Here is a 17,443-nt window from a genome sequence, read left to right as displayed (position 1 = left end):
CAAGCTGAGGAGCTCTTGAGTGTGAGGAATGACCCGGACACTCTTGCCCTAGCGGTTGGACTGATGGAAAGTATTACTGATCAACTAATGAATAGTAGAGAGAGACAGAAATAAATGTAATAAGCTTCAAAAAGGCCAGGCTGAAAAATACACAAAGACCAGGGCAAAGAAAAGATGGGCAGCATGTAGAGTGCTGTTTAGAGCGACACAGCAGCTCTACAAAAACACCTGGTGCCAGCTAGTTCATGAGATCATGGAGACTCTAAAGAGGAACTGGAAGCATGTTTCCGTGAGAAACTGTCAATACCAAACTATAAATCAAATATCAGAAAGTACGCCCCATTTACCGGGAACGTAGATGACAGATCCTTAATGAAACCCATAGAGGTGGAAGAGGTTGAGGAGCCATCAAGGGGTTAGACGAGCACAGTGCCACTGGACCAAATGGCCTGAAACTGAGTGATATACAATCAATCCACAAGGAGGAGGAAACTCGTCTACCCTGACTCTTCTCCCTCTGGCTCAAATCCAGCACAATACCTGAATCACTGAAAGAGAGTTGAACAGTCTTGATTCCGAAATGCAAGGTTAAGGACTGCCTAAAAACATCAACAACTGGCGGCTGATAACTGTTGGTCTGATGCTGCAACGATTGTTCATGAAAATAATGGCAAAATTTCTCAGTGAAACAGTCAAATTTAAGACTAGGCAAAATGGGTTTTTTTAGCAGCCATTCCCAGATGCAATGAAAACACTGTCATCCTCAAGAACATCATTAAGGAAGCAAAGCATAACCGCAAGGACTTCGCAGTTGTCTTTGTTGATCTGGCGAAAGTATTCAACTCGGTTGAGCACAAGCTGCTACAGAAATCTTTACAAAGAGCACAACTTCCCAAAGTCTTTGTAGGTGTGATCAAGGATCTCTACACTGGCAACACAACCATGGTGGAAGGGAACGGCAACTATACCACCCCAATAAACATTGTGAGGGGCATAAACAACAGGGTGACCTACTCTCACCAATGTTATTTAACATTGCTCTGGATCCTCTGGTATGCTGTCAGGAGTGGGCCAACTCAGGGGTTGCCATGCCTCTGGGCGACAGAAGAGTCAACTGTTTAGCTTTGGCCTTCACAGATGACATAGTCCTTCTGAGTGACTCTCACACTGGTATGACGAGGAATCTGAAGCTGCTCCAGTTATGTTGTGATCAGATGGGTCTCAGCATTAACATTGTGAAGACGAAGGGCTTCCACTTTACGTTTAAGAGGAAGACCTTCCCATACAACCACTTTGATAACTGGAAGCTATGCAACAAATCTATACCCCCAGGCGATACAGAGAAATACCTGGGTGCCCATATCGATCTGTGGTCGAGTGTGTCAGAAGGAGAATGGGAGGAGAGGCTTAAGACCTGGGTTAAAGGAATACAGGCAGCGTCTCTCCGACCAAGGCGATGGCTGGAGATCCTAAAAACTCATGTCATCCCCAGATTGTATTATCATTTGATCCTATCCAAAGCATCTCAATGCACACTTATAAAACTGGACTAGATCATCCGTAACGCCACAAAAGAATTCTTCCACCTTCCACCTCATAGCGCTGATGGAGTCCTGTATGCCAGCAACAGGAACAGCGGTTGAGGCATCCCAAAACTGGAGGTGCAAATTTCATCCGCAATTGTCCACAAACGCGAGGCACTTGAGATATCCTGTGATTTGATAATTCAGGCCTCCTTTCAGTACAGAGGAGAATGCAACAAAGGCACTGTTGTGGAACAGCGCAAGCTCAAAGTCCTAAAAGAAATTGAAGATTTCCGACCTAGCAGCCAAAACGGCAGCGAAGGGGAAATGGATCAGATGACTCACATCCAGGCCATTATGCCAGCATTCCAAGAGACAAACCCTGTGCGACAAAAACCGTCCAACAGGTATGCAGGGTGGAGAGAGTGGGAATTTGAAAAGTGGCAAAAGCTGGAATGTCAACGGGCAGGCATTCAGTATTTCAGAGATGACAGGATCACTGACTCTTAGCTGAAATCAACAACCCAACAGAAATCCTCACGGTTTATAAAACAGCCTGCTCTTGCAGAGGAATCTATATCTGACAAGAGCCACCCTATCAAGGGGAAGACCAAATAGAAACAAAGGTGCCGAAGGTGTGAGATGGCAATCGAGACCATCTCACACATCTCAGGATGCTACCTATTTGTCAAAAACACTCGGATAAAACACCATAATAAGATCACAGACCAGCTGCAGAAGCATGTCAGTAAGTACAGCTGGACATCATACATTGAACCCAGGTTATTTGCAAAAGACTGGTCACTATGGAAACCCGATCACGTTTAAGAAAGATCAAACGATCGCTGTATTCGATGTCATAGAGCGGTACGAAAATGTCAGCAAAGCGTTAGAAATGGCATGTCATGAGAAAAGTGAGAAATATGAACACCTTCATGCCAAGATAATGGAATTGATGGGAGGCTCTGAACCCAATACTTTGGCTTTGTGATGAGCGCACGAGGCAAGTGGCTGGACCTGAATAACAGCTTCATGAAATTCTTCGGCATTGAAAGATTCAAAACATTTGCCCAAAATACATACAGACTCTCATTATCACTGACATTCGAAGAATTACAACTACCATTAACTGGCTCTGGCTGGAGACTAGGATCAGCCAACCCCCACCAAAAAAGTAAAATAGAAACTTTGCGCATCGATCCACCAATACCACGATAAGTCTGATACCAGACTGATGGAAGCCCACCTAATCCAAGCCTCACATAACATCAGTACCACCCCGGCCCTTAGCCTGTGGTGATGCCAGAGAGTCCAAAATGTCGACAGGTGACATGAAGTCTCAGAAAAGGCACTCTTGTGAGTGTATCAAAATAGACCAATGAGCCTTACTTCAGTTGAGGGTAAAGTGTTGGAAAGGATTATAACAGATAGGATTTATAATCGTGGCGAAAGGAATAAGTTGATTAGGGATAGTCAACATGGTTTTGTGAAGAGTAGATTGTGCCTCACAAACCATATTGAGTTCTTTGAGAAGGTAACCAAACAAATGGATGAAGGTAAAGTGGTGGATTTGGTGTATATGGATCTCAGAAAGGCACTTGATAAGGTTCCTATTGGTTGGCTATTGCAGAAAATATGGAGGCATGGGATTGAGGGTGATTTTGCAGTTTGGATCAGAAGTTGGCTAGCAGAAAGAAGACAGAGGTTAGTGGGAAATGGTCATCCTGGAGTTCAGTTACTCGTGGCCTACCACAAAGATCACCACAGTACAAAACTCTGGTGAAGCCGCAGTAGGGGTATTGTGCACATTTCTAGGAATAATGTGGAAGTTTTGGAAAGAGTTCAGAGGAGATTTACTAGGATGTTGCCTGGTATGGAAGGAAGGTCTTATGAGGGAAAGCTGAGGGAATTTAGGCTGTTTTCATTAGATAGAAGAAGGTTGAGAGGTGACTTAATTGAGACGTATAAGATAATCAGAGGGTTAGATAGGGTGGACAGTGAGAGCCTTTTTCCTCAGATAATGATGGCGAGCATGAGGTGATATACCTTTAAATTGAGGGGTGATAGATAAAGGACAGATGCCTGAGATAGTTTCTTTAATCAGAGTAGTATCAGCGTGGGACTCCCTGCCTGCAGCAGTAGTAGACTTGCCAACTTTAAGGGCATTTAAATGGTCATTGGATAAACATATGGATGAAAATAGAATAGTGAAGGTTTGATGGGCTACAGATTGGTTCCACATGTTGGCTCAACAATTTGGGCCAAACGGCCTGGTCTGCGATGTAATATTCTATATTCTACGTTCTAACTTCCCAACTGCTATACTCACTGCCTTGACTGATGAAGGCCAGTGTGCCAAAGGCCTTGTTCATTATCCTGCCTACCTGTGACTGCACTTTCAGAGAACCGTGCACTGGATCTCCAAGGTTCCTCTGTTCCACTGCACTCCTTAAGGCCCTACAACTCACCATGAAACTTCTACCTTGGTTTGACTTTCCAAAATGCAAGACCTTACACTTATCTATATTAAACTTCATTTGCCATTTCTCACCCACTTCTCCAGTTGATCAAGTTCTGCTGCAATTTCTGATAAACTTCCTCACTGTCCACTGCCTATTTTAGTGTCATCTACAAACTTACTAATCATGCCTTGTACATTCTCATCCAAATCATTGATATAGATAACAAACAGCAATGGGCCCAGCACCGACCCCTGAGGCACTCCACAAGTCACTGCCAGGGCCCTAGCAATCTCCTTCTTAGCCTCCCATAGCAGCATTGTATGGATTATAATCAAGCCGAAGGTTTTATACAGTTTTATACCAGCTAAAACATCTAATATCTCCTCCTTATTAATCTGAACACATTCTTGGGCCTCACCATTCCATACCAAATCTCCAGCTACAGTGTCTTTCTCTGCTGTGAATACAGATGAGAAATATTTGGCAAAAAGACCTCACCCATATCCTCTGTCTCCATGAATAGATTACCCCTTAAGTCATGGTGGCTCAGTGGTTAGCATTTCTGCCTCACATTACTATGGACACAGGTTTGAATCCAGCCATGGGTGATGGTCTGTGTGGAGTTTGCACGTTCTACCCTCAATCTGCAAGGGTTTTCACTGGGCAACTGGTTACCTGCCACAGTCCAAAGATGTGTAGTTTGGGTAGATTGTGCCTGCTAAATTGTCCATAGTGTCAAGCACTGTATAGCTAAATAGATTAGCTATGGGAGTTTGAGTCTTGGATAGGGTGGGCTGTTGCATCTGGGATTGGGTGGGGGTGCTGGGTCTGGGATAGGGTGAGCGGACTGGGTCTGGGATTGGGTGGGGGTGCTGGGTCTGGGATTGGGTGGGGGTGCTGGGTCTGGGTTTGGTTGGGGGACTGGGTCTGGGATTGGGTGGGGGTGCTGGGTCTGGGATTGGTTGGGGGTGCTGGGTCTGGGATTGGTTGGGGGGCTGGGTCTGGGTTTGGTTGGGGGGCTGGGTCTGGGATTGGTTGGGGGGCTGGGTCTGGGTTTGGTTGGGGGTGCTGGGTCTGGGATTGGTTGGGGGGCTGGGTCTGGGTTTGGTTGGGGGACTGGGTCTGGGATTGGGTGGGGGTGCTGGGTCTGGGATTGGGTGAGCGGACTGGGTCTGGGTTTGGTTGGGGGGCTGGGTCTGGGATTGGGTGGGGGGCTGGGTCTGGGTTTGGTTGGGGGGCTGGGTCTGGGATTGTGTGGGGGGCTGGGTCTGGGATTGGGTGAGCAGACTGGGTCTGGGATTGGGTGGGGGGCTGCATCCTGGATTGGGGGGATGTTGTTCAGCGAAATCAGTGCAGACTCTTTGTGCCAAAACGCCTCTTTCCGTGCTTTGGAGAGATTCTATGATTCTAATAGGTTTCCTTGGGAATCCTCTTGCTCTTATTATACTTAGAGATGCATTGGGGTTTTCTTTAGTTCTACCTGCGAAAGATGTGGCTCCACTGTTACAACACAGGGTAAACCCTCCTGCTTAATTTTAACCAGCAACACAGAAAAGATTTATCCCATGCAGTAACTTATGAAAATTCGAGAGGCCAAGACCTATTTAAAATAAAAATTAACAACTTTATTTCTTAAAGTATAATAGAGAATAATTAATTCACAACTATTTACAATTCCCTCCTCTAACCTATCTTTTACTTTCCCTTCTATAATACTAGTCCAATAAACCCCTTAGTAAGATTTACCAAAAATTCAAATTTCAAAACCAGCCAGCTGTCGAATCTTCCCTTTGTAACTTCCTCTGTAGATTTTCTTCTTTTTATGGATTTCTGTTCCACAGGTCATTGATAGATAACGGTACCTTTAAGAGAGCTGTGTTTCGGGCAGACTGTACATGCTGGTGGCTTGGCAGTTCTCCCCTCAACTGTTCATTTGTTCCCAGTCTTATACCCTGAAGCATCAGATTGTGTCATTGGTTTTTAAAATTATCAATGTACTTAATTTAAACTTGATTGGAAGTTGGTACTTTGGGGTATAATTTAAACTGATTGGCTGAATTCAAATTTGTTTGAGTCTCGTAGTAACTCAGCCAGTGCTAGCTTCTGGACCAAATGTTACATTGTAAATTCTCCAGCACTCTGTGTGCTTGCGAAGTCCTTTACTCTCTTAAAGGTAAAGTACATTTCTACACCTTCATATCACCCCATTTGCCATCTTGATCTTTTTTTAACAATCTCCTACAGTCTCCATACATTTGAAATGCCTCCGCTGTTTTCCACGTGCTGTACCTGACATATGCATCCTTCTTTTTCTTTGCCAAATACTCAATAGCCAGGTTTCTCTGGGCTTGCTGCCCTTGCCTTTCATTCTTAGAGGAACATAGTTGTCCTGTATTCTCACTGCACTCCTTTTAAAAGGCTCCCACTTTCCAAATGTAGACTGACTTGCAAGTAGGTGATCCCAGTCTATGTTTGCCTGATCCTATTGAGTGACACTGAAGTTGGCCTTCCTAACTAATTTAGACACTTGAATGCTGCATTATCCTGATCCTTTTCTATAACACCTTTTAACCTTATTGAGTTATGGTCCCGATCCCCAAAATGTTTGTCCATTGAAACTTTAACCACTTGACTGGCTTCATTCTCTATGATTATTCGGGCACTTTCCCTTCTCTAACATAACCATCTATGTTCTGGCACGAAAAGATTTCTTGGATGGACTTTAAAAATTCCACCCTGTGTAATCCTTTCACTCTAAGGCGATTCCAGCTAATGTTAGCACATCTGGAATTAAGAATCTACCGTTGACCATGAAACTCTTGCTGATTCTCAGAAAAGTCTATTTGGTTCAATAATGTCCTTCACCGAAGGAAATCTGCCTTCTTCACCTGGTCTGGCCTTCATGTAACTCGAGATCCACATCAGTTGGGTTGTTTGTTAACTGCACTCTGAAATGCCCAAGCAAGCTAATCAGTTGCATCAATCGCTATAATGTCTCAATACAGAAATGAAACTGGTCAGACTACAGCACATGGTCTGCAGTGGTTCAAGAAGGTACCTTCCCAAGGGCAACTAGGGTAGAGCAATAAATGCTGGCCCAGCCAGCAATGCCAAAATTGCTGAATAAGAAAATGTTTAAATTTCATACTACTAAAATCCTGTTTCTCTCACATGTCTCTGTGATTTGCCTTTTTATCTGCTCCTCTATCTCTTTTTGAATGTTGGGAGACCTGTAGTATAATCCCTGTTTTATTTCTGATTTCTACCCAGTGGCCTTATTTAAAGATCTTTCTAAGATATCCTTTCTCATTACTGCAGTGATGCCTTTCTTTGTCCATAATGCAATGTCCCCACCTCTCGTACATCCCTCCCTGCTGCCAATCCCCCCCTACCTCGCAGATGTTGAGCTGCCAGTCCTGTCCTTCCTTCAAGCACTTCCTAGTGATTGCAAGATATCATGTGTTTCCTGTCTGTTGGACTTTCCTTCTATATCTGATTCCTAGACGCTAACCTTCTATTGTAGCTACTGTATTTATATGGCTAGTTCAGTTCAGCATCTGTTAATGGTAACCCACATGATGTTCATAGTGGGGGATTCATTGATGATGGTGTCATTGAATGACAAGGGCTGACATTTAGATTCTTTCTTGTAGGAAGTGGTCATTGCATTGAACTTGTGTAGCATGAATATCATTGCCACTTTTCAGCCCAAACCTGGATATTGTCCAGGTCTTGTTGAATTGATGACTGCTTTAGTATCTGAGGAATCAGTACCTTGTGCAATCATCGGTGAACATCCACATTTCTGATCTTATAATGGAGAGAAGGCCATTGATGAAACAGCTGAAGGTGCTTTGGCCTAAAACACTACCCTGAGCAACTCCTGCAGACATGTCCTGGAGCTGAGATGACTGACCTTCAAAAACCGCAATCATCTTCCTATGTGCCATATATGACTCCAACCAGCTGTGAGCTTTCTCCCTGATTCCCAATTGCTCCTGTTATGCTCGGGCTCCTTGATGCCACACTTGGTCAAATATGACCTTGATGTTAGGGACTGTCACTCTCACCTCACTTCTGGAATTCAGTTCTTTTGTCCATGTTTAAGCTAAGGCTGTGATTGGGTTGGGATCTGAGTGGAGAAAGTGAGGATTGCAGATGCTGGAGATCAGAGCTGAAAATGTGTTGCTGGAAAAGCGCAGCAGGTCAGGCAGCATCCAAGGAGCAGGAGAATCGATGTTTCAGGCATGAGCCCTTCTCCTGAAGAAGGGCTCATGCTTTTCCAACAACACATTTTCAGCTTGGGATCTGAGTGACCTGTGGAACCGAGAATGGACATCAGTGAGCAGGTTATTGCTGAGGAGTTTATGCTTGATAGCACTGTTGATGACATGTTCCCTACTTTACTGATGATCAAGAGCAGATTGATGATACAGTAATTGGCAAGTGGATTTTCCTCCTTCTTGTCTATAGAATATATCTGGGCAATTTCCACATTATCTGATAGATGCCAGTGTTGTAGCTCGACTGGGATAGCTTGTCTAGGGGAGTGATCTCTCGACCCGAGATCTTTGGTACTTTTGCCAAAAAGCTGTCAAGAACTCCAATTGTTTCTGGATATCATGGGGACTGAATCAGATTAGCTGAAGATATATCTGTGATGCTGGGGACCATTGGAGGAGGCCAAGGTGGATCATTCACTCTGCACAGCTGGCTGAAGATTGCTCCAAATGCTTCAGCTTTATCCTTTGTACTGATGTGATGGGCTCTTCCATCAAAAGGATAGGGGTAATTGTGGAGCCTCCTTTAATTGTCCACTACTATTGATGACTGGATGTGGCAGGACCACAGAGCTTAATTCTGATCTGTTGGTTGTGAGCTCATTTAGCTCTGTCTGTCACTTGCTGTTTGGCATGCATAGTCTTGTCTAGTAGCTTCACCAGATTGACATCACATTTATTTCGGTATGCCTATGGCTACTTAAGTATGCCCTCCATTGAGCCAGGGTTGGTCTCCTGGCTTGATGGTAATGTTATGTGGGGGCTCTGCTGGGCCATGACTTTGCAGATTGTGCTGGGGTATGATTCTGCTGCTGTTCCAGATGGTACACAGTGCCTCATAGATGCCCAGTTATATGTTTCCAGATTTATTCACAATCTATTCCATTCAGCATGGTGATCATGCCACACAACATGATACACATTATCTTAATATGTACACATCCTTGGCATTATCATAACGCTAAAATCGCAATTTGTCTCCACAAAGACTTGCTCTGATTGATATTGACATGAATGCATGCATCTGTGGCAAGCAGATGAGGATGAGGGCAAGTTAATTCTTGCTGGTTGTGTTATTGCCTAATACAGACATAGTAGCAGACTGAGCAATGGGAATTCCCTCAGGGATGAGGTATAATGTTTTAACTTAAAGCCACAGGAAAAGGATTTTGGTTTAAACCTCAAGACTTGTGACAGTTCTAGGATTACATCATAAATTGATAAGTAATTAGAAAAGCACTTTAACTGAAAATATAGTATTAAAAGGGCATCAATGTGGACTTCAACAGCTTTCTCATTTCCCCTTCCCCCACCTCATCCTAGTTTCAAACTTCCAGCTCAGCACTGTCTCCTTGACTTGTCCGGACTTGTCCGACCTGCCTATCTCCTTTTCCACCTATCCACTCCACCCTCTCCTCCTTGACCTATCACCTTCATCTCCTCCCCCACTCACCCATTGTACTCTGTGCTACTCTCTCCCCCCCACCCCCACCCTCCTCTAGCTTATCTCTCCATGCTTCAGGCTCACTGCCTTTATTCCTGATGAAGGGCTTTTGCCCGAAACGTCGATTTCGCTGCTCGTTGGATGCTGCCTGAACTGCTGTGCTCTTCCAGCACCACTAATCCAGTATTTGGTTTTCAGCACCTGCAGTCATTGTTTTTACCTTATAGTATTTAAAGATTGAGGGGAAAGAATGGGATGTTTGTTTATAACAGCAGTTTGAGTTGAAGAACAGGTGTCAGCACAAGAACAAGGACATAACAGCCTTTGGTTTTGATTGGGGAACTGTGTGCTTCACAGACCACTATGTTGGGAATTTAATACAGTGGGTTGGTTCACTTTAAAAATGTGGTGAGAGTTTTCTTCAATCTCTAAGCTAAGTAACTTGCTATTTCTTAACTAAAGTATTATCTCACTAATGTTACAAACAAATAAATGTATGGGAGGAATGTTAAAAACTGTAACTGCACGTATGTGGGAGTTTCTGGACAGCATCATGATCCCAGACAAGACAGCCATTTCATTGATGAGTCATTGCTGCTTTATTCAAGCTGGAGACTGAGGTGAAGATATTGAAGGTGAAAAGTTACCTGGACACTTTGTTCCCTGGACACCTTGCTTAGGTTAAGTAGGACTTCAAGAATTGGTCAGTAGTGAGCAACAGGAGGATGTGACTGTGAGCCAAACTGATGTTGAGACCCAAGATGTATTACTGGAGCCCTCGCATCTCTTGATTTTTACCAGCAAGTTTGAGGTATTTGCTAGCTGTCTGGATAAAAATAAATACTGCGGGTGCAACTGCACCTAAAATTACCAAAGCTCCACGATGTAGGAGCCATTCACATGGGAGCTGTGAAGTGCAAATGACAGTGTCAATACTAATGTTATTTTCCCATGGCTGAGCAGTCTGTAGGTTAGAGATCAATCATTTAGGACTGAGATGAGAAATTTCTTCAGTCAGAGGATTGTAGTCCACACCAGAGGTATGGATTGCAGACTGAAATTGACAGATTTATGATCTCTCAGGGAATCGTGGCATACTGGGGAGTGAGTGAGATCTGAAAGGAATGCAGATGACTGTCCATGATCATATTGAATAGCAAGGCAGGCTTCAGGCTGATCTTGTCGAATTTTGCTGTTTATATTCTGTCTCGGTGAATTTCTAGTCAATGTTGTTCCTGAGGTCACTGAGAAATAACCAGAGATTGATGGATTTGAAATTGTTTGAATCTCTTACCTGTTCCTCCAGCTTGTTAATGACAACAAGATTGGCATCCAGTGATGCACAGGCTCTCTGGGCATTTGTCCAAGTCTTGCTTTCTGATGAGAAGTAATAACAGTTTTGTTCAAATCGCCTCCAGTTTTCAGGACACTCCCCAGATAGTTCTGTGAGGACATGGAAATAAATGTTTGAGTTAACAGGGACACTGCAGTATCTCATCAATCTCCTTGCTCACTGAGATTTTACCCAGTATTGTAATATTACTGGTTATACACCATACAGTGCCTTGCCCAAAGGAACGTTCGACACTGAGACTCACTATCTAAGGGTATGATGTTTGAATCTCAGCTGAACCAGGCTCAGTCACTTTGCAGCACACTGAGGCTGGAAAATGAGTCCAGCCAACCCAATGATTTGTAACTAAAGACCTGCAGGTCCCAATCCCAGAGGCAACTTGCCAGTCCCAGGAATCATCAGGATTGGCCAACCTTGTAGAGGTTAATCAGAAACAGTCAGAGGGAGAGGCAGTCAGGGAGGGATTTACAGAAGAAAGAAAATAGCAGGATAAAGGGGCTTTGGGTAAGGGTGGTGTCGTGAAGCATGGTGAGGGGAGGCTGCAGAGGAACGATAAGGGAGATTTGAGAGGTCGAAAAGCAATGATCTGATAATCACCGATGACCCATGTAAAATTGTGAGCTCCCCTTTGGCAAGTGTCAATTATGTGTTTTATTCTGGATGTTTTTGGGGAATCAACTAAATAACAAGCTCAGTCATCCAATTGATGTTTCTAGTTTTGCTTTACCCAGTTTAGTTTCATAAAGATGGATGAGAAGGGTTGCTTGAGGGCCATGTATTGTCAGACTGTGGAAGTCTATAATTCTGCTCCTGTTGGTGGCCCACAGCACCTTGCGGATGCCCAGTTTTTGCCACCTAGGCTGCTCCTGGTCATTCAGTCTGGTGACAGTGCCAGACTCCACAATAGAGGGTATTCTCAGTGTGTTAATGAGAGTTTGATTTCTTCAGGACTGAACAATGTTCACTCTCACCCATGTCACAGTGGAGAGATAAGTCTGTAATGCTGGGAGAAGATGAATTTGCACAGAATCTGTCAACTATTTGGTTTCCTCACCTGTCAATAGTTTCCTCACCTGTTGCAGTGCAATTCTGGCAACTTTCAAATTCATTCACCAACTGTCCTGCTGATTGGTTCTCCACAGCAGGTTATGCTCTGTGTACTGGTACCTTCGCCCTTCCTCCCAGTACTATTCAATGTCGAGGGAAGGTGTCTCATTGAAAGTTGAATGGTGTGTGTGACACTGGAAGATACTCTTGCCCCCTTGACCAAAAACCATAGAACATAGAACATTACAGAGCAGTACAGGCCCTTCAGCCATCGATGTTGTGCCGACCTGTGATACCAATCTAACCTACACTATTTCATTGTCATCCATATGTTTATTGAATGACCATTTAAATGTCCTTAAAGGTAGCAAGTCTACTACTGTTTCAGGCAGAACATTTAATGCCCTTACTACCCTCTGAGTAAAGAATCTACCTCTGACATCTGTCCTATATCTATCACCCTTTAATTTAAAGCTATATCCCCTCATGCTGGCCATCACCATCTGAGGAAAAAGGCTCTCAATGTCCACCCTATCTAATTCTCTGATCATCTTGTATGTCTCTATTAAGTCACCTCTTAACCTTCCTCTCTTGAATGAAATCAGCCTCAAATCCATTGGCTTTTCCTCATTAGACCTTTCCTCCATACCAGGCAACATCCTGATAAATCTCCTCTGCACTTTTTCCAACGCTTCCACATCCTTTGTATAATGCAGCGACCAGAACTGTATGCAATACTCCAAGTGCGGCTGCATCAGAGTTTTGTACAGCCGCAACATGACCTCATGGCTCCAAAACTCAATCCGTCGACCAATAAAACCTAACACACTGTATGCCTTCTTAACAACCCTATCAACTTGGGTGGCTACTTTCAGGGATCTGTGCACATGGACACTGAGATCTCTCTGCTCATCCACACTACCAAAAATCTTACCATTAGCCCAGTACTCTGTATTCTTGTTACTCCTTCCAAAGTGAATCACCTCACACTTTTCCACATTAAACTCGATTTGCCACCTTTCTGCCCAGCTCTGCAGTTTTTATATGTCCCTGTGTAACCTGCAACTATCCACAACTCCACTGACTTCAGTGTCATCCACAAATTTACTAACCCATTCTTTTTCGCCCACACCCAGGTCATTTATAAAAATGACAAACAGCAGTGGCCCCAAAACAGATCCTTGTGGTGCAAGGATCAATCTCATCTGGCCCCAGGGATTTATCTATTTATCTATTTTCACACTTTTCAAAATTACTAACACCTTCTCCTTGTGAACCTCAATCCCATCTAATAGAATAGCCTGTATCTCAGTCTTCTACTTGACGACATTGTCTTCTTCCTGAATGAATACTGATGAAAAACATTCTTTCAGTGCTTCCCCTATCTCTTCGGACTCCACTCCTGTCCTTGACTGACCCTAATCTTACTCTCCATTAGGCCAGTGGGGCCATGAGCTTTTGTGAAGACCGAGGTTAATGTTGAGGACTGCAATAGAAATTCTCACATGACTAATTGACCCGAATTATCCGTCTGGTTGGTCAGTTCTGTTGATGAGTGAACACTTTAAACCCAGTTGATCAGAAATTAAATGTAACATAGAGCTGAATAGGATCCTGCAGCTTTCATTCAGCTAAATCTTATCCTGATACCAAAGTCCAAAGCAGCATTTCACCTGGTTTTATAACTGAAGACCTCATTGATTCACATCAGAGATTATTGATACAGTGTGTATCATTGAGCCAGCCTGGGGAGGTGCAGGCAGGTTCCTGCTGCCTCGAGCAGCACACTGATGAACCAAGTTTAGTTTCTTCTGGTAACAGCTTGTCCTCATCATTTAACCCTTCAAACATGGATAACCCTCTAATTAGTCAGACCTGACCTTAAATAAATAACTGAAGCTGTGTTTGGGTCTGTCAGGGCACAAGTTCTGAGAAAATCTCCCAATGGAAGCTCAGAATGAAGCCAGGGCACCTCATTTAAATTATCCGTGGCAGTTTCCCATCCAAAATCGATGAACAGCTCTGACCCCATTTTATATAAACGATGCAGAGGCACTGGAGAATATGTATGAAACATTCATGGGGACGATACAGAAGGTGAGAGGATCTTTCTATCGGGGCTGCTTCTTTCAGAGAACAGAAATCTGAGCAGTGGCCCTGTAGACATCCTGAAAATAATACACGGGTTTGAAAGTGTAACCTCCCAGAAGATGGTACCCCTCATCAGGCATATAAATCTGGAGGAGCTGGAATCTGGACCTGGACAGTATTACCAATCCACCTGGGTAACCATCCCAATAGTTTTGACTTTTAAACAGACATTTCTCCAGTTGATAAACATTACCTCGGAGTTTACCAGGTGATCTGTTTTTCTTCTCAGACAATCCTGTAACTGAAAGAGCAACAACAACAGTTTAGAGCACACAGTGATCTTTCTCCAAAAGGACATCATTACCATCCTGCAGATTTACTTTCTAAACAGAATTTTAATTCTGATAGCATTCACAAATCTTAATAGAAAAATGTAAATATGTCTGTGTTCTGATCATGTACATCACACTACAAGGAGTTGGAATAGGAACAGGGAGAAAGACAGTTGCTTTATGCAGATTTTTCTTTTCTAACTTAGATCATAAGTATTCCTATCCTATCTGCATCCTTTACCAGTGTGATTGCTTTTTGCAGCTCAGAATGTTCCTGTTGACAGTAAAAGCACTGTAGCTTTAATCTAATTTACCATGAGCAATGTTACAGAAAGGCAAGTCAGGATAAATTAAGTGTTCCACAAGAACCACATCATACTGACTATCCTTCAAACACAAACATTTGATTGGCTCACATTTCCCAACAGTCAATCACAAATGCTTTCCCTCCCTCCACTAACTTTGATGTTTAATGATGTCTCCAACCCAGCACATTGCTGCAGCAGTTTCTCATGGGAGCAGCCAAACTCCATTCACCATCAATCCCCTCATCAAATCAACCAGGCATAGATGTATCCCATTGTTCCTTTATCTGGGGATAATGTCTGAGAATTCCAAATGGAACCACACAAGAGCACCTGATTCAAAAGGAATTGAGGGTTTGGTTAAGAAAAAGAAGGAAGCATATGTCAGGTATGGACAGGATAGATCGAGTGTATCCTTAGAAGAGTATAAATAAAGTAGGAGTATACTTAAGAGGGAAATCAGGAGAGCAAAACGGGGACATGAGATAGCTTTGGCAAATAGAATTAAGGAGAATCCAAAGGATTGTTACAAACATATTAAGGACAAAATGGGTAACTAGGGAGAGAATAGGGCCCCTCAAAGATCAGCAAGGTGGCCTTTGTGTGGAGCCACAGAAAATGGGGAAGATACTAAATGAATATTTTGCATCAGTATTTACTGTGGAAAAGGATATGGAAGATACACACTGTAGGGAAATAGAAGGTGACATCTTGCAAAATGTCCAGATTACAGAGGAGGAAGTGCTGGATGTCTTGAAACGGCTAAAGGTGGATAAATCCCCAGGACCTGATCAGGTGTACCTGAGAACTCTGTGGGAAGCTAGGGAAGTGATTGCTGGGCCTCTTGCTCAGATATTTGTATCATCGATAGTCACAGGTGAGGTGCCGGAAGACTGGAGGTTGGCAAACATGGTGCCACTGTTTAAGAAAGGCGGTAAAGACAAGCAAGGGAACTAAAGACCGGTGAGCCTGACCTCAGTGTTGTGCAAGTTGTTGGAGGGAATCCTGAGTGACAGGATTTACATGTATTTGGAAAGGCAAGGACTGATTCGGGATAGTCAACATGGCTTTGTGTGTGGGAAATCATGTCTCACAAACTTGATTGAGTTTTTTGAAGAAGCAACAAAGAAGATTGATGAGGCCAGAGCAGTAGATGTGATCGATATGGACTTCAGTAAGGCGTTCGACAAGGTTCCCCATGGGAGACTGATTAGCAAGGTTAGGTCTCATGGAATACAGGGAGAACTAGCCATTTGGATACAGAACTGGCTCAAAGGTAGAAGACAGAAGGTGGTTGTGAATGGTTGTTTTTCAGACTGGAGGCCTGTGACCAGTGGAGTGCCACAAGGATCAGTGCTGGGTCCTATACTTTTTGTCATTTACAGAAATGATTTGGATATGAGCATAAGAGGTAGAGTTAGTAAGTTTGCAGATGACACCAAAATTGGAGGTGTAGTGGACAGCGAAGAAGGTTACCTCAGATTACAACAGGATCTGGACCAGATGGGCCAATGGGCTGAGAAGTGGCAGATGGAGTTTAATTCAGATAAATGCGAGGTGCTGCATTTTGGGAAAGCAAATCTTAGCAGGACGAATACACTTCATGGTAAGGTTCTTGGGAGTGTTGCTGAACAAAGAGATCTTAGAGTGCAGGTTCATAGCTCCTTGAAAGTAGAGTTGCAGGTCGATAGGATAGTGAAGAAGGCGTTTGGTTTGCTTTCCTTTATTGGCCAGAGTATTAAGTACAGGAGTTGGGAGGTCATGTTGCGGCTGTACAGGACATTGGTTAGGTCACTGTTGGAATATTGCGTGTAATTCTGGTCTCCTTCCTATCAGAAAGATGTTGTGAAACTTGAAAGGGTTCAGAAAAGATTTACAAGGATGCTGCCAGAGTTGGAGGATTTGAGCTACAGGGAGAGGCTGAACAAGCTGGGGCTGTTTTCCCTGGAGCATCGGAGGCTGAGGGTGACCTTATAGAGGTTTACAAAATTATGAGGGGCATGGATAGGATAAATAAACAAAGTATTTTCCCCGGTGTTGGGGAGTCCAGGAATAGAGGGCATAGGTTCAGGGTGAGAGGGGAAAGATATAAAAGAGACCTACAGGGCAACGTTTTCACGCAGAGGGTGGTACATGTATGAAATGAGCTGCCAGAGGATGTGGTGAAGGCTGGTACAATTGCAACATTTAAGAGGCATTTGGATGGGTATATGAATAGGAAGGGTTTGGAGGGATATGGGCCGGGTGCTGGCAGGTGGGACTAGAATGGGTTGGGATATCTGGTCGGCATGGACGAGTTGGACTGAAGCATCTGTTTCCATGCTGTACATCTCTATTACTCTATGATTCAGCCCAGCCTCAGAGTGAGTGTCAAGAGAATGATCAGACCCTCTGAGAAATTGGTGAACTCTTTGAATTGGAGACCTGGGGTGATCAGTCAAGACCACTCACCACTATTTTGCATTTGGACTAGATCCTTCTTGAAGTCAGTTTCGAGCATTTTCATGTCACTGGACAGCTGTGTAACTGAAAAGGAAACATGATAATTCACATATCAGCGTAATGTTTAATAGTGTATGTTTCTTAAATCCCACAGGGAGAAAAT

The 17,443-nt window shown here is 43.6% G+C and overlaps 1 protein-coding gene across 3 annotated transcripts in view; it reads right to left on the bottom strand.

The window, feature by feature from the left end:
- Positions 1–17,443, bottom strand: part of LOC140467901 (CD209 antigen-like protein C) — a 67,158-nt gene that overhangs the window by 9,203 nt on the left and 40,512 nt on the right. For all 3 annotated transcript variants that reach the window (XM_072563974.1, XM_072563976.1, XM_072563975.1), the window contains 3 exons: positions 17,290–17,364; positions 14,455–14,502; positions 11,004–11,152 (listed from right to left, as the gene is read on the bottom strand). In XM_072563974.1, coding sequence (XP_072420075.1) covers positions 11,004–11,152; positions 14,455–14,502; positions 17,290–17,364 — 272 coding nt within the window. The remainder of the gene's footprint in view (positions 1–11,003; positions 11,153–14,454; positions 14,503–17,289; positions 17,365–17,443) is intronic.

This window comes from Chiloscyllium punctatum, chromosome 46 (assembly GCF_047496795.1).
Source record: "Chiloscyllium punctatum isolate Juve2018m chromosome 46, sChiPun1.3, whole genome shotgun sequence".
In the NCBI taxonomy this organism is placed as follows: domain Eukaryota; kingdom Metazoa; phylum Chordata; class Chondrichthyes; order Orectolobiformes; family Hemiscylliidae; genus Chiloscyllium; species Chiloscyllium punctatum.
The sequence above is the reverse complement of the archived record's forward strand: the minus strand, read 5'-3'. Positions and strand labels throughout refer to the sequence as shown.